Source organism: Ictalurus punctatus, chromosome 4 (assembly GCF_001660625.3).
Source record: "Ictalurus punctatus breed USDA103 chromosome 4, Coco_2.0, whole genome shotgun sequence".
Taxonomy (NCBI): Eukaryota; Metazoa; Chordata; class Actinopteri; order Siluriformes; family Ictaluridae; genus Ictalurus; species Ictalurus punctatus.
In genome coordinates this window covers 13,713,494-13,737,043 of record NC_071284.1, presented here as the reverse complement: position 1 = coordinate 13,737,043, position 23,550 = coordinate 13,713,494, and the positions used below count along the sequence as shown (strand labels likewise).

General features: G+C 40.1%; 2 protein-coding genes across 7 annotated transcripts; one reads left to right on the top strand and one right to left on the bottom strand.

Annotated features, from left to right (window-relative positions):
* Positions 1-288: 288 nt before the first annotated feature.
* Positions 289-7,102, bottom strand: wee2 (WEE2 oocyte meiosis inhibiting kinase). Of its 3 annotated transcripts, XM_053677981.1 has the most exons (12): positions 6,967-7,102; positions 6,119-6,388; positions 5,832-6,031; positions 5,679-5,733; positions 3,457-3,626; positions 3,143-3,264; positions 2,855-3,001; positions 2,643-2,747; positions 2,475-2,560; positions 1,646-1,816; positions 792-940; positions 298-580 (listed from the first exon to the last, which is right to left on the bottom strand). In XM_053677981.1, the coding sequence occupies exons 2-12, from the start codon at positions 6,377-6,379 to the stop codon at positions 421-423; spliced, it is 1,626 nt and encodes a 541-aa protein (XP_053533956.1). In that variant the 5' UTR covers positions 6,380-6,388; positions 6,967-7,102; the 3' UTR covers positions 298-420. The 3 variants fall into 3 exon arrangements, with proteins under 3 accessions (XP_053533958.1, XP_053533959.1, XP_053533956.1); XM_053677983.1 differs by lacking the exon at positions 1,646-1,816 and having other exon boundaries at positions 289-580; XM_053677984.1 differs by lacking the exon at positions 6,967-7,102 and having other exon boundaries at positions 296-580.
* A 3,383-nt stretch (positions 7,103-10,485) lies between these two features.
* On the top strand, positions 10,486-23,227 carry dennd11 (DENN domain containing 11). Of its 4 annotated transcripts, none has more exons than XM_053677986.1 (10): positions 10,486-11,076; positions 13,010-13,109; positions 13,242-13,400; positions 14,675-14,822; positions 15,312-15,450; positions 15,724-15,855; positions 16,137-16,287; positions 16,587-16,655; positions 20,610-20,801; positions 21,321-23,227. In XM_053677986.1, exons 1-10 carry the CDS (start codon positions 10,695-10,697, stop codon positions 21,337-21,339), a joined length of 1,491 nt encoding a protein of 496 aa, XP_053533961.1. In that variant the 5' UTR covers positions 10,486-10,694; the 3' UTR covers positions 21,340-23,227. The 4 variants fall into 4 exon arrangements, with proteins under 4 accessions (XP_053533961.1, XP_053533960.1, XP_017321337.1 ...); XM_053677985.1 differs by having other exon boundaries at positions 21,317-23,227; XM_017465848.3 differs by having other exon boundaries at positions 21,003-23,227.
* The last annotated feature ends 323 nt before the right edge of the window (positions 23,228-23,550 follow it).

Sequence of the window (23,550 nt, the reverse complement as noted above, 5' to 3'; positions counted from 1 at the left end):
CTAGAAAAATGTTAAATACCTAGCCCAGGTGTCCACCAAAACACTCTTGCAGAGTGTCTCGGTAGGAACAGCATGGCTATTTTAGAAAATGCTGGAAAGTCCCTATTTGTTTTCTCGCCCTTATGATAAACAGAAGCTAAACCTTGTTCAGACAAGACTTTTATAAAAGGAACACTACTGTCCGTTGGAGTTCCCCTAGTGACACTGCACATGCAAGATAAGCAAGCAGTACGGACTACAGTCAAATGTATAGTGTTTCTAGAGAATGACAGGCAAGGCCACACACGATTAAGGCATTTAAAAACTTTATTTACAAGGATAAAATCCAAGTCAATAAAAAGACTGACTTCCACTAAGTAATAATCTGGAGGGGGGGGGTTGGATAAAACAAAACAAAGCATCTCCAGACAATTAAAAAGTTCAGTGTCCCAGGCATCCAAAGCTCATGGATCGAGCAGTGTTTCGCCCCACCAGCCTCCGTCCTGGTCTAGGAAGCGAGCCAGCCTGTGAGGTTGTATGCCCTGTGGTGAGAGCAGGTTGCTGAGGTGAGACAGCAGCTAACCGAGCCTCCTGGAGTTCTCTATAGGGAGCATGGCAGTGATTCGTTAAAGTCTGAACCCAGTTTAAAGAGTCATGGCTCACTAGGGAGCATTCCACAGGAAATATTTCAGCAGAGCAGACAGAAAAGCACAACCGTGACTGCAGTGCCCCCTAGTGGGAATCAGGCCGAACTACGGTACAACTATGTGTTTCTAGAATGAACTAAAAGATAGCACAGTTGCAGCCCTCACCTTTCAAGCATTGCTGTCCTGAACTTCTCCACATTGAGCTCTCTGCGCAGCTGTGCAGCCAGTTTTCCAGTTGTTTCCCTGCGCAGCACAGGGTGCCTGCACAATGCAGATGCAGTCGGCCTCACAGCAGGATCAGGGTCCAACATCATCTATCGAATACAGGATACAGTTCTCATCAATACAAGTTATACTTACTCAAAAGGAAAACCCCACCCGGAATACTCATTATGGTGCCAATTTGTTGGTGGTTGCTGCATTTTTGTAAGAAATTAGATGTAATTAGAAGGGAAATTAATTAGCAAGACATAATGGCGTTTAAAGGGAGGGGAAAAAAAAAAATAATAATTCATCTCACAAAGGAGAGTCAGGTTTTGCTGCTAGTTCCTAAAACCAATAGAGCAAGGTCTTTTCCACACTCACCACTTTCCAGCAAAGTTCAGCATCATATTAAAGAGAGCTCCAACATAGTAGTGGAGACAACAAAAAGTACAGCCGAGATAAGTATGATAATACAGTCTCTAGCTAGGGGGGGGGGGGGGGGGGGGGGGAAGCTAATTCCCACTGGCTTTACCATCAGCAGGTAGTTGAACAACATTGTGGGTAAGGTAGGAAACCACTAACCAAAGTTTAAAACAAAAATAAACTCAGTTTTCTTACAAAAGAAATATTGATTGTCCTTGAATATTCTGTATCTTCAATGAGCATCAAGTCATTCAGGGTGGATTTTTCCTTTAAAGTCAATTATACCCATCACTAGATTTTATCAAAGAAACCACCTAGACAATCCAAGTAAATCTAAACCAAACACTAGAAATTAGTGTCTCAGGACCACAATTCCCTTCATAGTATTACACCTGTAGAAGATTTCTTAAGGCTGGCGTTAATTCGTGGGGCAGGCGAGGCAAGTGAGCCTGCCTGAGGCGGTGCCACTCATCTCCATTCTGAGGCAGCGGTGGAGCGCCGGCTGCTAACAGCACTGTCAGGCTCAGGGCAAAGATATCCGCCTTAGGTAGATGTGCATAATCCTGCAAGCCAGCCAGGGAAAGGGGGGGGGTCGGAGAAAGTGCACAAATCTTAATTAGAACATTTCTCACACATTTCCAGAGATTAATGGCTTTCCTTCATTAATCATTTGTGATAATAGGTTGCAAGGTGAGAGTAAAGCCTAGTGCACACTATGCCATTTCTGCAAGCACGTTTGAGCTCAACAACAAATGGTGTATTGCATGCTTGTCTGAAACTAGTAGCAACAGCAGTGCTGATAAACAGCCAATCAGAGGCCAAGAAGGGGGGTGGGAGGAGGGAACATCTGCTTATGTGTAACAGAGCACTGAATCCAAATCCATCATCCAACTATTTGTATGGGAGAGTGAAGGCAAAGCAAAACAATATTGATTCTCTAGGAGATATCTGGTATGCCAAATGGTTAGATTAAAAGATACAAGACAAAATTAAAATAGCAGTTTCCCTTCAATAATTCCTCCACATTTTCTTATTTCTCCTTATTCATGTACAAAATAATGATAGTCACATGAGAGAGAATGCACCACTTTGGGAATCAGGTGTGCTTGGCCTAGGATTTCTCCAGGTGAAAAATCATGTGTGCAAGTCTCATGTGATTGCTTGTGTAGTGTGCACACCACTACTTCCACAAAACGCCTTTCCCCTGTCCCCCCAGGGTACCTCTCGCAAAACTTCACATGCTAGGAAGCGGCTGTCCCCTTCCTCCACCTGAGGACTTGAGATGGAGGTCACGTGACCAAGATCCCCTACGATGAGAAGGACATGTACTGAAACCAGGTAGATTGTGCCAGTCTCTAGCTATACAAGCCATCCTGAACAGTAGCTTACCAATTTTATAAACTACCCCTGATGAAGTGTGCCCATCATCTTCCTCGTCGCTGTCTCCTGTTCCACCAGCACTGGAGCCAGGCTGATGGCTGATGAATATATTACCTCAACAGGAGTGAGCGCAGATATTTATCGACATTGAACCATATAAAAAGAAACTGAGAATGTGGTAAGAAATTCAGTGAAGTTAACTAAATAGAATAAACCCTCACTGGGTTTGATGTCTAGATGGACCAGGCCTAACATGTGGATGTACTTGAGTCCCAGTGAGACCTGAAGCAGTAGATCCCTCAGCTCTGGCTCCTGAAAGATCTCACCCAGTTCTTCTTTCTCCATTATGACATCATGGAGGCTTCCACCTGCAAAATGGACAAAATATTATGCTACCATATGGGTATATTGTAGCCTTATGCTCAGATGTATAGTAGTTTGCCAAGACAGGAAAAGCAAAGTTCCCTTAGCTGTAATGTCTCAAACCATTGCAAATACCCTCACAGTACCATCACAATACTCATTTTGAATGATCATATGGTCATCTTCTGCCCAAGCCGAGTAGTAGCGCACAACGTGTGGGTGATGTCCCAGCACAGCATGTGCATATACCTCTTTTAAGGCCAGCTGTCTGCAGAAAAACCAAAAAAAAAAACCAAAAAAATGACCTAGTAACTTGGATCCTCAGATTTTTAGCCTTGTAACATTTTTCACACATTTATATGCACGAAATCACCACTTTGTAAAACAGTATCAGTTTTGCCGGGGGGGGGGGGGGGGTGGGGGGGGGGGATGCATCATGTCTGTTCTGGTGCACACTTACTCATTGGCAGAACCTGCAAGTGGCCTGCGCAAACGTTTGATGGCGTACATGCAGCCATCCAGCCTCTTCACGCAGTGATACACAGCACCAAACTCTCCCACACCGATCCGGCCCAGTTCCAGGAATTCACTCTCATAACGTGACAGCATGAGGGCTGGTACTGCTGGTCTCTGAGTCCCAACAGATGGAAGAAGGAACACAGAGCCTGGATAAGGAGCTTTATCTACAGATGGTTGAGTTTTTGTAGATTTTCCACACAAGTAGGTCAAGACTTATGACATTTCTCACTAACTAAGTTGCTTAATTCTTTATAAACAATTTTGTCCCAAACAAGTTTTTTTTAAGTCAGCCTCACCCACATGAGCACAGAAATTTAAATAATCTGATTTAAGGAATATTTGTGTTAACTACAGGCATATCATTGCATCGGTATTCATAACCAGAGCTCGCAGATGCAAAGGACAGCGTTAGACACATAGCTAATAAAATCCACTTCCTCAGGAATGTTTTGCATATTGTATTTAAGGCAATTCAATATGAGCAAAGGTGGCTGTAAAATTGTCTATTGTTTAACCTTTTGCTTAATTAAAATAAAAAAAACCCACTCTGCAACTGCAAACAGGTTTATCAAAAGTGATCTTAAGTCTAGGTGTGAAAATTATTGGCACCCCATGAATTTATGAGAAATATATTTGAAGTATATTCCCATTAATATTTTACATTTTTTAGTACATCTGGGTGACTAGGAACAGGAAATAGTTCAACCATGACTTCCTGTTTCACAGGAGGTATAAATATGAGGCAACACATAGGCCAAATTCCCTTAATCATTCATACCAATGGGTAAGACCAAGCAATATAGCTGTGATGTGCAGCAGAAGGTTGTTGAGCTTCACAAAATGGGAAGTGGCTATAAGAAAATGCCCAGTTCACCATCACGGCAATCATCAAGAAGTTCCAGTCAACTGGAAATGTTATGAATCAACCTGGAAGAGGACGTGTGTCTAGATTGTCTCAACACACCGTGAGGAGGATAGTTCAACTGGCCAAAAACTCTCCAAGGATCACAGCTGGAGATCTGCAGAAGTTAGTTGAGTCTTGGGGTCAGAAAGTCTCCAAAACTACAATCTGAAGTCAACTACATCACGAGTTGTTTGGAAGGGTTTCAAGAAAAAAAAAGCCTCTACTCTCATCCAAAAACAAACTCAAGCATCTTCAGTGTGCCAGACACTACTGGAACTTGAAATGGGATCGGGTTCTATGGTCAGATGAAACCAAAATAGAGCTTTTTGGCAATAAACACCAAAGGTGGTTTTGGTGCACACAGAGAGGTAGCCATATGGAAAAGTGCCTCATGCCCACAGTTAAAAATGGTGGTGGCTCTTTAATGTTTTAGGGCTGTTCTGCCAGAGGACCTGGGCATTTTGTTAGGATGCATGGCATCATGGACTATCAAATATCAAACAGATAGTAAATGAAAACCTGACTGCCTCTTACAGAAAGTTTAAAAATAGGCCATGGTGTGATCTTCCAGCAGGACATTGATCCAAAACATGCAAAATCAACACAAAAATGGCTTACTGACCACAAAAATCAAGGTCCTGCCATGGTCATGGCCATCCCAGTCCCCTGACTTGAAACCCATAGAAAACCTGTGGGGTGAACTGAAGAGGAGAGTCCACCAGCATGGACCTTGAAATCTGAAGGATCTAGAGAGATTCTTTATGGAGGAATGGTCATGGATCACTCGCCATGTATTCTCCAACCTCATCAGGCATTACAGGAGAAGACTCAGCTGTTATCTTGGCAAAGGGAGGTAGCATAGTATTGACGACAGGGTGCCAATAATTGTTGCACACCTATTTAGCAAAGATATATTTTTAAACCCGTGTTGTGTTTGTAATTGTTTGATATCCATGATAGTATATTTAGTGATTTTTTTTAAAACAAGAGATCCAAAAGGTTAAACAATAAAAATTTTTTCACAGCTTTCTTTGCTGATATTTACCAAGGGTGCCAATATTAGTGGAGGGCACTGTAGATTCATAATCATGCTTTTCCTAAGGCAGAAACATGCTGATATATTGACAGCCACAGAGACTTTAACACTGGCCGATTGTGTCAGCTAAATTATACACTCAAACCCTAAAGGCAAGTGTTTGTGCAAGACCAGTAGGAATATAAACAGGACATTATTTTTCCAGAAATGTCTAATGCCATACCTTTGATGGAAGAAAATAGCATTCATCTTCAGATGACGTTTGAGTTTCCTTTGACCTGCAGGGAGCAAATGCGGCATGTTTGAGATCACTGCCTGCAACCAGAAGACATCTGATCAGGAATTCAGTATTTTCACTTATAGATGATTGTGTTACCTGTGCCCATCATCATCGTCACCATCACTTCTATAATTCTTCCTCTTATAGTGCTCGCTGTTTCTCCGCACTGTATCTGGTGTGAAAGGGTTAACGTTGACTGAGGGTGCTTGGGCAGACAGAGCAGGCCGGCACAGGACTCTCTGGGTGCGACATGGCTTGCTGCTCGAGTAAGGCAGCGCTGACTTGGATAGCAGGCTCTGGAGGAAAACAGACATTTGGCTCGGTGACTTATTAAATGTCCAAACCATTGCTCCAAAGCAGTGTAGAAAGGGTTGCAATGTTACCTTCGGTGTACTGGGGGAATCACAGAGCCTCAACTTCCTCCAGGCAGCATAAGGGATTGATGAGGAGGGCGCAGCTGGTGAGACGGTGTTACTCCTTGTGCGGTGGCGCTGCACTCTTGGGGTTCGGCAGGAAGAGGATGGACTTCTTAGCGACACACTTACGGGCACCCAGTCCTCCACACTGCTGTCACTGCTGTCCTCCTCGCCACAGCTCGAGAAGTACAAATGCTGCTGCACCGATTTCTCATTTGCTGCTGCCATCCCTAACCACTAGACATCCAGCAATTTGGTGATGCAGGAAACATTTACAAAAGATCTAGAATGGGTTTTTATGGTTTACAAATTGTGATGCAAGAGACTTGCAACACCTGCTTTCACACATAAATGAGTGTGCTTTCTGAGGTTAACAATACCTCATGCTGGAATCGATGCTGAAATTTGTTTTGTTTATGTAAAAAGAAGAAACACTTATTAATCAAATTTGTCATGAAATAAGGAAGCTGGAAAGTAATTCAACAGCTGCCAAAGATGATTGACTTGCTCAACCTACGTTTTGGCCACTGGTAAATTGTTCAAAGCTAGATTTCATTAAGAGCATACTAAAATATGCCCAAAAGTGTTTTTTTTTTTTTTTTTTTTTTTTTAAAGTCAAATACTGCATTTTGTGCAAATAGTAATTTAACAGCACCAGCTTATTAAACAGTTATATTTAAATGTAAATAAACGCTTCAGGTGCCTAAGATGCCTTTAGGTAACAGCAATGATTAACAAACAGAAAACAATTTAAAGCTTCTGAGTCAAAGACTTTAAAATTTATCATGATCTAAACACTCGTACAGCCAACTCACCCTAAGCCGCGCGTGCCGCCACGTTTGCGTCTCGCGCGCTCGATTATGTTCGTCCTAACGAGGTTCCAGCCTGCCCTGCTTTAACCCACTCAGTAAAACTGCGCTCGCGGTCATTTTACTGATTAATGGGCGGGCCCTTCATGCTGTCAGTCAAGCATTTAAACCAATAGTTTTTTGCTTATGACGCTACAGGTCGAGACGACAATTTTAGTTACGTCAATTATTTATTTATTCATCAGCTTTTTAATAAATTACTTTAATAACATGGCTTCTCTTAAATTGTAGTATGCCTAACAAAACATTGTTACAAGTAATATAAATTTCACGATTTTTGTATTATCTCTTGTATTATCCAATGGGGCAACTTTGAAGAAGTCTTAAGCTCCGCCCACTTCCTGCTAATAATGCCAATTTCTGTGACGTTAAGATATTTACATGCCAATTTCTTTTACAAACCGTACACTCTTCACTAACGTGAGTGGAAAATCATTATATATATATATATATATATATATATATATATATATATATATATATATATATATATATATATATATATATATATATATATATATAACATTGTTTTCTCAAAATCAGCCATTTTCTATATCCAAAAATTCTAATGTTCAGTCCTATCCCTAATCTGAAGGATATTACAGGGGAATACACACACACACACACACACACACACACACATTCACTTATACATATACATACATACATACATACATACACACACACACACACACACACACACACACACACACACACACACACACATATGCACACATTCACACACATCTTCAACTGTCCAGTTGGGGTGAGTATGTGCTCATTATAGCCTCAGAGTCTCCTTCAATGTTTTTCTGCTCAACACACACACACACACACACACACACACACACACACACACACACACACACACACACACAATGGGGGAAATAAGTATTAAACGCGTCAACATTTTTTTCAGTAAATATATTTCCAATGAAGCTAATCCCATGAAATTTTCACCAGACTTTGGTATTAACTCAAGAAATCTGGAAATATAAATAATTCACAACATTAAAGTCCATAAATAAAGTTATGTTTAATAAAGTGGAATGACACAGGAAAAAGTATTGAACACACTAAATGAAATTTATTTAATACAGGTGTGATTTTGGCCCGTTCTTCTAAACATATTGTCTTTAAATCTTGTTCAATTGGATTCCAGTCAGGTGATTGACTGGGCCATTCTAATGCCTTGATTTTTTTTCTCTGAAACCAATTGAGAGTTTCCTTTGCTGTATGCTTTGGATCGTTGTCCTGCTGGAAGATCCACCCATGTCTCATCTTCATCATCCTGGTGGATGGCAGCAGACTCTTTTCAAGAGTCTCCTGGTAAAGGGCTCCATTCATCGTTCCTTCAATTATATGAAGTCTGCCAGTACCATGTGATGAAAAACAGCACCACACCATGATGCTTCCACCTCCAAACTTCACTGTTGGTATAGTGTTTTTAGGGTCATGTGTACAGTACCATTTCTTCTCCAAACATGGTGTGTAGTATGACAGCCAAAAAGTTCAATTTTGCTCTTATCTGTCCAGACTACACTTTCCCAGTGGAGATGGGTTTGCCCATAGGCTTGCCCAAATGAGTTGTAGCAATCTTTAAATGAGCTTCGACATGCCTTTTCTTTAGTAATGGAGTCTTGCAGGGTGAGCGTGAGCAGTGGAGTGCATTGACTATTGTTTTCTCTCTGAATCTGGAAGATTCAGAAGTTTTGAAATACGTCTGTATCCAATTCCATCAATATGTTTTACAATAATAAGGTTGATTAGGTCTTGGGAGAGCTATTTGCTTTTACCCACCATAAGATGTTTCTTGTGTGACACCTTGGTAATGAAAAGTCTTTTTTATAGACCATCAATTTACTAACCTAGCTGATATAATTTGCACAGATAGAAGGTATAATTACTTATGAATTTCAGCTTGTTCCTTGCCTTACCTTGCCTTAGAGAACTGCTTTTTTAGCGTGTTCAATACTTTTTTCCTGTGTCATTACACTTTATTACACATAACTTTATTTATGGACTTAAATGTTGTGAATTTTTTATATTTACTGATTTCTTGAGTTAATACTGATGTCTGGTGAAAATTTAATTTGAATAGCCTCATTGGAAATATATTTATTTAAAAAAAATGTGACACACCTTAAATTAGGTCCTTTCAATGTAATAAGAAAAGTAACTTAAACTTCCATTTAAATAGTATATTTTACATGCCCTATTGCTATCATTTTGGTTGACTGAAAATTATACTTATTTAATTATTTAATTACTCTGTTTTTATTGTATTTATTTAAGTATTCATTTTTTTGGTGTATTTTTACCTACCTTGATATTTTATTTTTATATCCTCTATCCTAATGTGTTCAAGTTTGTATTAAATGAATTGTATTGTATTAAAAGAAAAAAAAATCATTCACATGTACATCTTCAGTAAATATATTTATTGGAGATTCTTACCATTTGCTTCACACAGTCAACATGTCACATGTCCAACATTTGATTGTGCAATTTTTAAAAAAATTAAGTAAGACACAGGGGTTAGTTAAAAACAAAAAAAGACATTTGTTGGTTGATGCCAACACTCACATGGGTCAGTACTAGATAGAACCAACTTTGGCTGCAATTACAGCCGCAAGCCCTCAGTGATATGTCTCTATCAGCTTTGCACATCCAGATCCTGATATTCTTGCACATTCGTCTTGGCAACATTATGCAACTTTCATGTCTGGCCGTAGATTCTCAAGAGGATTGAGGTCTGGGCTTTGAATGGGGCGTTCTAACTGGGTGTTATTAAGAATAGTATCTGCAGGACATTTGTAGCATTTTTTATTTAGTTAATTTTATACTGACAGAAATGCAAATTGTTTTGCTTTGTTTATGATTCAGTAGTTTATGAAATAATTATTTTCAGGCATTTTGTTTTTCGTTTGCATTTTGTTCAAAATATTCAGAGAATCAAGTCAAATAGAAATCATGACACCGGTATCAAGAGTCGAATCGAACTGTGACCGGAGTGTATCGTTGCACAAATTAAATTATGGCTTATATATGTTTACTGTATCTGTTCGGTAGCCGGTTTCAACCTTCATACCATAACATTGAAAGCAAAATGTTCTATTGCATGTGAAATGTTAGTCACACTTTCGAGTTATTCTCCATTTTAGAGTTTGTTAATAGATATATAAGGCTAGAATTGTGTTACACTGTGTTACACAGTGTTACCATTTGCTTACAGGTAAATGTACACATGGACATTTAAAGTGCAGATCTGGCTTGTGTCACCATGACAGGTTTTTATTCATATCAATAGGTGATTAAATACCTGGAAACTATAATAACTTACTAAATATATCTGATGGTGAAAATCAAACACTATCAAATGCTAAGCTGTGTGTTGTTTATTATATCCGTTTGAGAGCCGTTTGTTTCTCAACCTTATATAGCGCAAATATATCACGTGAGCGGAAGTGTGTGACCTCATCAAAACAGTGTCGTCTCCCGGTCGTGTCCGGGTTCTCCGTCTCACTCCGTGCATATTTGGAAGCTAGGAACCTGCAGACATGTTTAATTTCAGAATTCGACGGGTGTTTTCCATTGAGACAACCAATTAAGTCTGTCAACACCGTCGAGACGACGTTTATTCCCGACTCTCCCTCGTCAGCAGTGAAGGCGCGATGATGGTGGAGCAGTCGGACCGAGCTCCGCTGCTCGACTGGGAAGAGGAGGTCGGGCGGGCCGAACCGACCCCCGCCGTGCCTGCTCCTCACAGCGGCGGATTCCTGGCCACAGAGCCGTCGGACCGCTGTGCTCCGAGCAAAAATGGCGCAAATAACGGCTGGAGCGCGAGCCCGAGAGGTGGAGGTAGTGTAACAGCTGTTAAAGGCAGGGGAAGGAGCACGCGCTCTGGGCCCGAGGGGGATGCTTATGCTTCAGGCACGGATGAGGAAGGAGACTGCGCCTTCCCCGGACCCTCCATCAAAACCCGCGCAGTCCCGGGGTGGGAAGAGAAAGATCAAATTGTTTCTGTGTTCGTGGTGACCTTTGACACGAGATCAGGTGAGTAGGAGTAGTATTACTGCACTATAGTGTTTCACAACTTGATTCTCATTAGAGCTAATATTTGTTCTGTCAAGTCAACAGTCTGCTACACGTTGGTCGTGCACAGAAAAAAAAATTATATATATATATAATCTCCAACCTTGCATTGATTACACATTACAGTCATTTAAAGTCACACCACCACAAAAAAAAGTGAAAATAACTAGTTTTGTTAGTCATCTTGCTGATTAATTCACACTGCCTGACTTCTGCTTTTTTACTGTACGGTATGGCTGTGTAACACATTGTTATGGAATGACTATTGCTATACTGTTCTTCATTCATTTTCAGTAACCACTTTATCCCGGTTAGGGTAACTGGGAACACTGGGTGTGAAGCAGGAACACAATTCAATTCGATTAAATTTTATTTGTACAGTGCTGTTAACAATGGACATTGTCTCAAAGCAGCTTTAAAGAAATATATAAACACAGGATACAGATTTTAAGTGTGGGATTTTATCCCTAATGAGCAAGCCGGTGGTGACGGTGGCAAGGAAAAACTCCATAAGAGAATATGAGGAAGAAACCTCGAGAAGAACCAGACTCATAAGGGAAGCCGTCCTCATCTGGGTAACAATGGATAGTGTGAAAGTAAAAGAAAGTTCATTATGGTTTTAATATGAAATCTGTTTTGTTGAACTAGTCCACTGTTCATTAAAGGAGACTTGAGTGCAGAATTGTATGTGGTAAGTCCTAAGGCCATAGCAGAAACCGTAGTCCCAGCAACCAAAACGCACCCTGAATGGGACACCAGTCCATCACAGGGCACCGTGCAAACATGCAATAGCTCACTCATTCACACCTAGGGGCGATCAAAGCAGCCAGTCGCAGTTACCTGCATGTTTTTGGGAAGTGGGAGGAAACTGGAGAGCACAGAAGAAAACCCATGCAGACACCAGGAGAACATGCAGAAAACTCCACACGGACAGTAACTCGAGCTCAGGATCAAAGCAGGGACCCTGTAGCCGTGAAGCAGCAGTGCTGCCTGCTGTTTCACCATGCTGCTCAAGTGCTGTTAATGTATTCTGTTATGACTCTTCGCAAATCACACTAAATTATGCTGTGAGCATCATGACCAGCTGATGAATCATGGCATTTTCTAACCAAAAGTAGATTTCCTCCCACCCCTCCCCCTAAATCGTGTCAAAGCATATTTTTAATATACTGCAACACATATCACCACCCCACTGTATAGTGAGAAAATCATAGAACTGTGATTCAGAAAGTTTTTGGACAAACAATCTCAAATTGACATTGAGTTTTCAGTGACCCCAAGCCTGTACCACCCTACTTTTTTTTTTTTTAAATTCCTGATTGATAATATAGGACTAGGCTATATGTTCAAATTACTTGCGTAACGCTTGTAAATCCATATTTAATAATGTTTTGGCATATTTACATTTTAGTTTTCTTGACTTCTGATATTCCAGTACGTCCGAAACTCTATGTTGTCAAAGAACTAGTTGAGGTAACTGGGCAGAAAAATTTGTCAATTTATATTGCTATTACTCCCATGCTAGTACATGCTAAATTTAAATGTGGCTTGTTTGAGTGTGACTCCCAGAATCATTTCAATATAGTAGCACACAAAATCCATCTTCGTAATTAAATACTTGTAATATTAATTTGTCAAATCAGTGAATAAAACAAAAGAGGAAATTGTGAGTTTCTCTAATGACCCCATTTATAATCAAGCAACCGCACATGGGGTCATGACTTATGACCATTAGTTTAGGAACGGCTGTTACAGTATACTATCTTGTTTATTTCTTGCACCTTGTATAATATTATATGGGATATTTATGAGAGATAGATGGACTGAAGGCTTCTTCTTCCATTATGCAATTTGCAGTCAGTAATCGTGGTTTTTAAATTTGCGCCATGTACAGGAAACATTGTGGAGTGGTGCTTACCTCAAGACATAAACCTGGAAGGTGTGGAGTTCAAGTCAATGGCCAGTGGCTCTCATCGAATTGCAAATGATTTCATGTAAGAGTCTGATTTAAATATTAAGTGAAGTGATATAATGTTTTTCTATACAGAGACAGTGTAGTTTGATTCTGCATGATGTACCTTACCATAGTACATCTACAATATAATGCTTGTTTTGACTGTTTCTAGATATTTTCGTAAAGGCTCTTTCTTTGGACTGGCATGCTTCGCCAATATGCCGGTGGAGAGTGAGCTAGAGAGGGGGGCTCGAATGAAGTCTGTTGGTATCCTGTCACCGTCATACACACTGCTCTACCGCTACATGCACTTTCTAGAGAACCAGGTCAAGTAAGTGCTTTTGATCCACCTATTTCCATCCCGAAAGTGTTAGCCACTTTATGGAAGCTATGATTTGGGGCTGTTTTCAGACATCAAGGTATATTTAAACCAAGTTTGCTTTCTTGTCCTTCTGATTATTGCATTTAACCTGTGTTCTGTGTGTCGTCTCAGTTACTGTCTCTACATACCGACACTTACGATGCCTCACTTCCTCTTTCTCTTCCTCCCCTGTTTTAATATTTATTGTGTTCGAATTTATTATAAGCTCTGAGACACAGGTGTTCAAGATTTTTAAAAAATGTATATATTATGAGATTTATTCCATATTTTACATTTATAAATTCCCATTTCATGTGTTCGGTTTATTTGGTTATTGGGTGGTGGATTAGTGGCACAGCAGCTGATGATTTGGCAGAGAAGGCAAAAAGGCCAGGTTTTGGGCTTCCTGAGTGACACAGCAGAAGAATGTTTGCTCTAACATCCGGAGATTGAGCGTTCGAATCCTGAAGATGCAACAGCCATATGTGTCTGGGAGTCCAAGAGAGCAAAATCGGCTGTGCTCTCTGGGTAGGAGAGATGGCATACTCTCTCTTCCCTGTCAATCACAGCAACACTAACCAATCATGGGTGTATCTGAGCTCACGCATGTATAAGAGTACCTTCTTCCAAGTGTGTTGTGCTGCCTTGTGATGCAGCAGTTTGAAAAGCTGTGGTTGGCTGGCTTCATATTTCTTGGAGAAAGCACATAACCTTCACCCTCCCTGGTAGCTGTCACATGATTGAGGAGATCTGACTGGTTATTGGGAAGTGTGTGTGTGTGTGTGTGTGTGTATATGTGTGTGTATATATGTATGTGTATGTGTGTGTATATATATATATATATATATATATATATATATATATATATATATATATATATATATATATATATATATATATATATATATATATTTTACCCTAAGTGTCCAGTCTAAGACCAGAGGTGAAAGTGGATTAAAACTTATATTTGATAACTGATATAATCTAAATCTAGGCTTTATTTTATTTGCAGCATCTCATCTGGATTTAATCTATTTAATAACAGTTCATCAGTGTGCATTACTCTGGATACCCACAAGACCATGCTATTGCTCTTTTGTTCCTGTAAATGGGTTCTCTACGGCGCTTGAATCTATACTGACCTCTTATTCTCTAAATGATACATATTTAGTAGTTGTTATGCTTGTTTAAGCTTGCGGAAGCTCTGTGAATGATATGACTGTGATATCTGTATTTGACTACAGGCACCAGCTGCAGTGTCCAGGCCAGTACTCGCCATTGGAGGCATTTTACGAGGATAAGAAGGCTGTGCTTCCCCCGGGAGGGAACGGTCTGGTCACAGTCTGCCCCACCAGCACCGTGGTGAACCGCTGCATGCATCCAGAGATGAAGGTGAGAGCATGTGGAACCCTGCACTGCTGAAATATTACATTCATCTCTTACCTGTTTTTATCTTATTGGATTTACTCCTAGTCTAGCTTTTATAAATATTGCTCAAGGCTCAGATTTGATTAACTTCTACAGTGCCTTCTGCAAAAACAGGAAGTCATTAAGTTACTTTATTCTGTTATTGTTGTTATTGTTATTATTATTATTATTATTATTTTTTTTTTTTTTAATACGTTGAAGTTTTGTGTGTCGTTTTGCTGAAATACTGGAGCATTCCTAACTTTCACTCTGCTAAACAGAGACATGTTTTGTTAGAACAGGAATCCATGTCTGTGATTTCCCATGGACACTCTGTCTATGTCCATGACTATAATGTTATTGTCCTTAAGTCCAACTGAATATCAACGTCCACATTATCCATTGTCTTTTCAGCACATTTGAATGCCATTCCGAGTGTCCGGTGTCTCATGGTTGTTGTTTACTTCCTGTCAGATTACACATCCTGCTGGCTGCATGTCTCAATTCATCCGTTTCTTTGGAGAGCAGATCATGGTGTTGTGGAAGTTTGCCTTGTTAAGGAAGCGCATCCTCATCTTTTCTCCTCCACCTGTCGGCGTGGTCTGTTACCGGGGTGAGACTCGAGCAGAGTTTAATGAAAATGAAGTTCATATGCTAAAGTAATATACGTTCATAAGAACGTGTGTTTATGATCTACAAACTTAGATGTTTTACATTTAATAAAAATGGCCGCAATTACCTTCCTTCATTTATACATATTAGTTAGTAAAATTTACTACTTTTCTAAGAATTATAATATCTTGATCAATTCTGAGCCTGTCAGTTTGTCTTCAATGGGTTGTGATTTGCGTTGTTTGTTTTTTCCTTCTTTCCTGATGGTTTTCAGTATACTGCTGTTGCTGCCTTGCTAATGTGTCCATACCTGGGATTGGTGGCTCTGTACCAGAGTTCCGCCCCTTCTTCTATATCAATGTTGCCGACATCACAGCTCTGGAGACGGAGTTGTCCTACGTGGCTTGTGAGTACTTCATTATAAATTGCTGCCAGCGTTTCCATTTAAAGCAAATATAATGAAATGGTGAGTTGTTGCACAACTGCTGCATGACTCAGTCATGAAAAAGCTTGCCTATTAATTTATTTCCTGGTAGTAGAATAAGTAGTTTTCATAGGCTGTCTCAGAATGATTGAAAAAGGACATTGCTTTCACAGAAAAGTTGTGGTGATTGACATACTGTCAAACTGTACAAGAAAGTTTTTGAATAGTGCTTGCAAGCCTCTGCTTTCTGTGTGTATGTGTAGGCACTACAGAGAAGATTTTTGAGGAAAAGAAGGAGCTGTATGATGTCTACATTGACAACCAGAATGTGAAGACACACCGAGAAAGCCTGCAGCCTCTGTTGCGAATTAACAATGCAGACAAGGAGAAGTATCGCAAACTCAGTGAACAGAGGTACCGTGAAGAAGACTGTTAAGCTTTCTGATCGCTGTAGTATAAATACAAGTCAAACCAGTCGTAAAATTTTATTTGCACGATTCCACATTTATTGATATATTCATTAGTTCCACAGGAAGACTTGGAAATGAATACCTTAATGTTTCTGCCTTACTTAGGAAGATAGAGTACTCCTGCAGCATAACTAAACATACCACAGAGCACCGTTTCCTCCTTATGTGTAATGACATACTTAATCGTTTCGACGAGGCAATGTATGTCTGCTTGTTGTGATGAAATTGGCGATGTCTCTGCAGGCAGTTGTTGCTGTATTCGCAGGAGGTTGATGGCGACTGCACCTCTAGTGAGGAAGACCTCTTCATTCTGTGAGTGGCAGATTTGTATTGATTGCTATCATTAAACCTCATATTTCCCAACTAAGTTCTGGCAAGCCCCAGATCCATGTTTTTGCTCGGTCAGATAATACCAGACAAAGACCTGTACCAAGCAATCAGGAGTACTGAATACCTGCTACAGGTGTGTCAAGTGCTGATACAGAACAGAAATGCAGACTGTCTGGGATTCCCAAGGAATGGGCAGGGAAACATTGGAGCATCGCAAAACCAATGCTTAAAAGTCTGTGTCAGTTATTTATACTTTACATTAAGTTAGATTTCGAGTGCTGAGAATATCTGAAAACATGAGGTTGTACAGGAGCTGAGCAGTGTCTGAGATTTTGGAAGCAACATGCTTCCACTGTGGCCTGTAGCTTTGGCACGTTCCTTAAGACCATGTCTTTTCCCTTCAGTGTGAATTCTCAATGGAATGAATAAAAAAAATGGTTCTTGTTAGACTTTACACTGATCAGCCATAACATTAAAAACCACCCGCCTAACATTGTGTAGGTCCCGTCGAGGTATGGACTCCAGAAGAACTCTGTTGGTGTGATGGGGTATCTGGCACCAAGACGTTAGCAGCAGATCCTTTAAGTCCTATAAGTTGTGAGGTGGGGCCTCCATGGATTGGATTTATTTGTCCAGCACATCCCACAGATGCTCGATCAGATTGAGATCTGGGGAATTTGGAGGCCAAGTCAACACTTGGAACTCTTTATCATGTTCCTCAAACCATTCCTGAGCAGTTTTTGCATTGTGGCAAGTAGGGATGTCATGATGCCAAAAATCTAGTAGTCGGTACCGATACCACCAAAAGTACATGATACTTGATGCCTACCATGGTGTGGTAAATAAATAAATAAATAAATAAAATATATATATATTTTTTTTAAATAAAATGAAAAACTCCTGGAGGACATCCTCCTCTGGCTGATACTGAGAGAGAGAGGGAGGGAGGAAGGGAGGGAGGGATATTTTAGTTATCAAACACTGTCTGTCAATAACTAATAACAAGTGCTAAGGTGCACTCCTAAACACACCCACACCCCTTATACTCTGAATGCAAGCATTAGTTTAAATTCACTGATATGGTGGCAGACCAAAAAGATTGATTAAAACCATTAACATTTCAGTAATTATTAGTGACATGAGGCTACATTTTGCTGACAGGACACGGGCTGAATGGTGATGCATGGTGGCCCATTAGAAGGAGGTAGTTTATAACATTGCAATGCATTAGCGTCGTTAACAAATAACTGGCTATCGCAAACATTACATGGAGCATAACGTTAGAGTTCCATAACAGAGAATATCACAGGAATCTCCAAATCTCAAACTATGTCTTCCAGACCTCTGCCAACCCTATCAGCCTGTTCTACAATTATTTACTTCTATTAAGTTTTAGTTCTGTGCTGCTATGAGCTAGAAAGTGTGGTTTACCGCAGAGATCAGGCCTGGAGAGAATGAGCACACACACTGACACATGTGAATGTTCACAGAGACTTCTGGTTTATTCTTTCAAAACAGAAGTATTTATACACATTGATAAGAAGCAGTGCGTGGATGGTTTCTACTGGTGCAGGGGCCAGCCAGATAGACAAAACAAAACACAGCACACTATGAAAATAAGTCTTTTCAAGAGACAGAAAATACATATGCCAGCTATAAGAAAGGTAATTAAATGAATACATTCATCATAGGTGTTTGATAGCAGTTCATATTATAAGATAGTACATGATATAAGAGAATTTCCTTTCAATAACGTTAGCTGGTTTCACAGCCACAATGCCAGCTGCCTCAAACATAATATAGGGCCCGTCTTTCTGGTGCTTCACCAAATTCCAGGTGTTTCCTTGCTTTGTTTGAAATGAATGAGAGCATCGGGTTGTACACCAGCAACTGCTAAACTTGTTAAGCTAAGCTAATCTTCTGTAGTTTTTCCTGTGTGTTTGTAGTTGTTCTTCTTCTTCACCACTTGTGGCCTGACTAAAACAGTTGCGTGTATTTGTTGCCCCCTTCAGGGATGAATTGCAACCTCGGTACATTCATTAGAATTTGTACCAACTGTACTGCAGAAAAACAAGTACTGTCACGTTTTAACAATGTTGGTACAGAAGTATCGGTTCTCGTGACCTCCCTAGTGGCAAGGCACATTATCCTGCTGAAAGAGGCCACTTCCATTAGGGAATACCGTTGCAATGGAAGAGTGTACTTAGTCTGTAAGAATGTTTAGGTAGGTGGTACGTGTCAAAGTAACATCTACGTGAATGCCAGGACCCATGGTTTCCCACCAAAACATTGTCCAGAGCATCACACTTCCTCCGCCAGCTTGCCTTCTTCCCATAGTGCATCCTGGATCCATCTCTTCCCCAAGTAAGTGATGCATACACACCAGGCAGTACTAACCACTGCATACTGGGAACACCCCATAAGACCTGCCTTTTTGGAGATGCTCTGATTCAGTTGTCTAGCCATCACAATTTGGCCCTTGTCAGAGTCTCAGATACGTACGCTTGCCCATTTGTCCTGCTTCTAACACATCAATTTCAAGAACTGACTGTTCACTTGTTGCCTAATATATACCCCACCCCTTGACAGGTGCCACTGTAATGAGAAACGTTGAAGTGAATAACATTGATTATGTTTTAATGTTATGGCTAATCGGTGTATTGAAGGAGTAAGTCTGGGAAAAGCAGCTTTTATGATGCATTTAGTTTTTATGTAGATTTTAAAAATGAACAAATAAAAAGGTAAAACACACCACAAATAAAATTTCATCTTAGCGAGTAAAAATATCCTTAATATAGTTGGGTTCATCTAGTATTTCCTATTATAAGTGGCATAAGGCAGAAATAAAAAATTATAAAAACCTATTTCTACACAAATGTACTATTAATTTCAGGTTGTGAATTTTCTTATTCTGCTGGCAGATCATTTTACATCTTTCTAGGAGAAATGCTTAAAATGAGGAAATGTATCTGCCAATAGATTGAAATGAGTTAATTATAAAGTAATGTATAGAAATATTACTGTGATGTTAGAAAATACTAGAATAAATCGGATAATATTCAAGATATATTCACATCACTAATATGTCATATTTTTGCAGCGTACAGATGAAATTCACTGAAACGAGGAAAATGGCATTCCTACTATCTATAAGGGAGTACTTAAATAAGATGGCAGGTTTCTTGTACAGGTTTATTGCCTTGGTCTGTCGCACAGGCGAGCTTACACACAATCATGCCAAATATGAAATTGTGGACAAATAAAAGCTCTTCTTCTTATTCTCTTATTTTGGTTCTAAAGCCAGACCTCTTGAATGAAGTATTGTAAGTGTGATGTATTTCTGTACTTATAGGGGCATTCAAGGCCACATATCCCTGCTTCCCAGATACAGTTTTAAGGAAAAAGAGGGTTTTAGAGACTGTGTACATAGGAACCATTCTTTAAACAGAAGGATGTTTATTTACCCAGACCCAGTCAGGCCTAAATGTTTGCAAGTTGTATTCTGCATTAAGTGGAAATAAGAAGTATGTTTTTCCCGACATCATGTGCTCCAGCAGCTGTGATATTACAGTATACTACAGTAACAGTATCCCTAATCTATTCAGTGTGACTTGGCAGGCCAAGTTGCTATAGGGTGAATATATAGCCGTATTGAAATATCATCATGGTAGTGACATGAAGAATTCAAACTGGGCTACTTAGTTTACATATATGAGCTGTATGGACGGGGAGGAAATGTTTAAAAGGGCTAAACTAAAAGAATGTAATAGCAGCTACATTATTTCTATCAGCCCAGATCCATCTAGCTGGATAATAGTTGTAGTTTATACAACTAGGAGGCCAATTAGCTTAATTGTTATTTTCTTGCCATGCTAACTGACCACAGGTGCATAAGCAGTCAGTTTATACAACATTCTGTGTGTTTCCCCATGTTAGGTTCTTTATGGAGCAGAACAACCGCATCTTTCAAACCCTCCTGGAGGTCGCAGGGAGCTCTGATCCCACTCTGACTCCCGAGCACGTGCGCGGTATGGGCTTGGACCCGCAGGCTGACCGTGGCTTCCTTGTGGATCTGCTGGAGGTCTATGGCATCGATGTCATGCTGGTTATCGACAATCCGTGCTGCCCGTAAGGCCAGAGAGATTTCTCTCTCTCTCTCTCTCTCTCTCTCTCTCTCTCTCTCTCTCTCTCTCGCTCTCTCTTCATCTATGTCTCACTAATCGCTAATGCTCTGTCTGGATCCGCTAGCCTTGCTCGGCTGGAACACACTGCCTGACTCCCTCCTTTCCTCTGTTTGTCTTTCTCTTTTTCTTGGCCCGGGTGTCTCAGGAGCCAGTACTGACCCCTGGCCTCACCGCTGGAGCGAAATGATACTGCCTCTTCAGGCTTTGATACAGTGCTGCCTTCACGCCCTCGACGTCTGTCTGTCTCTGTGTGTGTGTGTGTGTGTGTGTGTGTGTGTGTGTGTGTGTGTGTGTGTGTGTGTGTGTGCGTGTGCGTGTGTGTTTTCCTCAGTATCTTGACAGCTACCTGTGGGTTCCTTTCCCAACTGCACCTACATCCTGAAAAGTGACAAAACTGATCTCTGTGCCTCTTTATTACTGCTTGTTTTGTGGACCTCAATTGTGACTCTTTTCTTCTAGCCAGTGCTGTTTGGGAGACCTGATGTAATGGCCCTGTCTGGGTCTCCAGTGTGCTTCATCTGAGCCCCACAGACTTAAAGTAAAGCAATGGAAATGCTTTCATCCTTGTGTGTGTGACTGGTTTTCTGTCTGGTGAAGGAAAATGACTGAAAGGCAATGACTCACTACATTGTTATATATTAACGGTTTTTGCAGATAAACAGTGTAAAGCAACTGACTGGAATTATTTTACTGGACCACGTTTCCATAATCTCCTGCAGTATTTATTAAGCTTACTCCATTTTCTAAAAACTAAATGGAAATCAGTTTGACCATTTTGGCGTCTCTTTCTCTCTCTCTGTGTGTGTGTGTGTGTGTGTGTGTGTGTGTGTGTGTGTGTGTGTGTTTACTGATGCTTTTTGGATTTCGTCAGCCTTTATGCCTGTACCTATTGACTGGATCAGTGTTGATGACGAAAGCGTGCTAATAAATCCTTTAAGAATTCATCAGTTCAATATAAATAGTCTCCAGGGTGATGACGGGTCTAGAATGTAAATTCATGATGAAAGACAAGCGTCGCAACTGCTGTATGTTCACCTTCAATCATGCTCATGGTCCACGTTAGATTTGCTGCAGATTCTGTTCATTCTAAATGACTGTATTTTCTAGAGCAGGGCTGGACATCCTGCAGCCTCGGATGACGTTTGGTTTTGTGTGCTAGATTCAGATCAGTTTTAGCCAAGTAAATGAATGGGATTTGCATGTTGTGTTTCGGTCCTTGGCTTAAACGTTGCATTATATTTTGACACGCCAGGTGTCCCTGCTCTAGAGGTAAAAGACCAGTCACTTATCTGGATATGGATACAGTAGGTGCAAATGCTAATGACACAGACAGGGATATATCTTTGTTCTGAATTAAACACATTCCTTACTTTTGGTATTGATTGCAAGCTGTATATTTTTGCTGCACCATATGAAGCACAGTTGGTATACACTGACACAGTTTAATCTGTTTTTTTTGTGACTTTTCCTGTTTCCATCAGTGAATGCCGTATTGTTCAATGACTTTTGTGGACTTTGTTTGATGTGTACGCTTGGAGTATTTGCAATTCTCAATGATTTGACTCAATTACTTTTCAACCGAACTAGATCACACGGTCATAATGGCGAAGTCAGCTGCTGCTCCCTAAAATAACTTATTCATACAGCACCAGTTTATAGATTACATTTAGATCGCGCTACTTTAATTGTAACCCATGACTTGGACATAGAAGATAAGCTTGCCCTTAATTCACTAACAAACCGTTTTGTTGTGTTGTTCCGGGCCTGTGTAACTTTGCAAGCAACAAACACTACTGTCTTTCACCCGGCGGTCCAGATTTTTATTCAATCTGCATACCAAACTCTTACTTGAAAGGACGACGGCAAATAGCAATCATGTCTCCTTAGAGTGAATGAGTGCAGGCGCTCGTTGTTTGACTGGGATACAAATAAGCTTTTTATTATTAATGGTAAAAATCTATTTAGTTTAAATTAACAATATATAATGTTATACATGTCCATTGAGGCTGTATGGCAGAATTGCTGATGTGGATTTTTTTGATCTCTCATGCACTATGTATTCTTTTCCTCTTAATTCATATTTTATAAACAGCATTAACTTGGCTCGTTCTGTGTCCTCTGAACTTGATGAGAAAATGTACAGTAATGATTGTGTATGAAGCAACCATGGAATGATGCTTAAATAAATAGGTGTTGACTAAGCATTAAAATGTCATTAATGTATAAATAGTGGAGAAATGTTCGGCTCCGTTTAGCTGACATCTGCACTCATTTAACATTTTACCCATCATGCTACATACTGTAACTGCATGTGTTTCCTGGTATAAACCTACTTTTTACTGCCATCTTGAAATAAATTCTCTTTACTGATTTGTGATGGGTTTTTGAAGTTTTCAAAGCAGGGAAGTTCATGTTTGTGCAGGACCACAAACATAAGCAGTAAAATTACACACGAGTTGGAAACAGCTGTCCAAACTTTGCATAAACTGGAGCAAAATTTTCAAAATTCACTGTTTATGACATATGGTGGTTGTAATAAAATGAATGGCTTCCAGTAGAACATGGCTATTACAGCCAGCTACCTACAGTATATCACTGAAAACACCTGCCTACACATGTACTTACTTAATCCGGCTCTGTTTAGTCCATAACGTAAATAGGAAATTTAATAACTTGAGAATAAATGAAGCTTT

Excerpts from the sequence above, each read along its gene's own strand:
- wee2 (XM_053677981.1), bottom strand. The coding sequence starts at position 6,379 with ATGGCAGCAGCAAATGAGAAATCGGTGCAGCAGCATTTGTACTTCTCG. Across the intron at positions 3,627-5,678 it reads GCTATTTTCTTCCATCAAAG|AGACCAGCAGTACCAGCCCT; the intron begins GTATGGCATTAG and ends GTTGGGACTCAG. Across the intron at positions 2,561-2,642 it reads AGGGGTAGTTTATAAAATTG|GGGATCTTGGTCACGTGACC; the intron begins GTAAGCTACTGT and ends TTCTCATCGTAG.
- dennd11 (XM_053677985.1), top strand. The coding sequence starts at position 10,695 with ATGATGGTGGAGCAGTCGGACCGAGCTCCGCTGCTCGACTGGGAAGAG. Across the intron at positions 16,656-20,609 it reads GAGGAAGACCTCTTCATTCT|GTTCTTTATGGAGCAGAACA; the intron begins GTGAGTGGCAGA and ends TCCCCATGTTAG. Across the intron at positions 20,802-21,316 it reads ATCGACAATCCGTGCTGCCC|CCAGTGCTGTTTGGGAGACC; the intron begins GTAAGGCCAGAG and ends CTTTTCTTCTAG.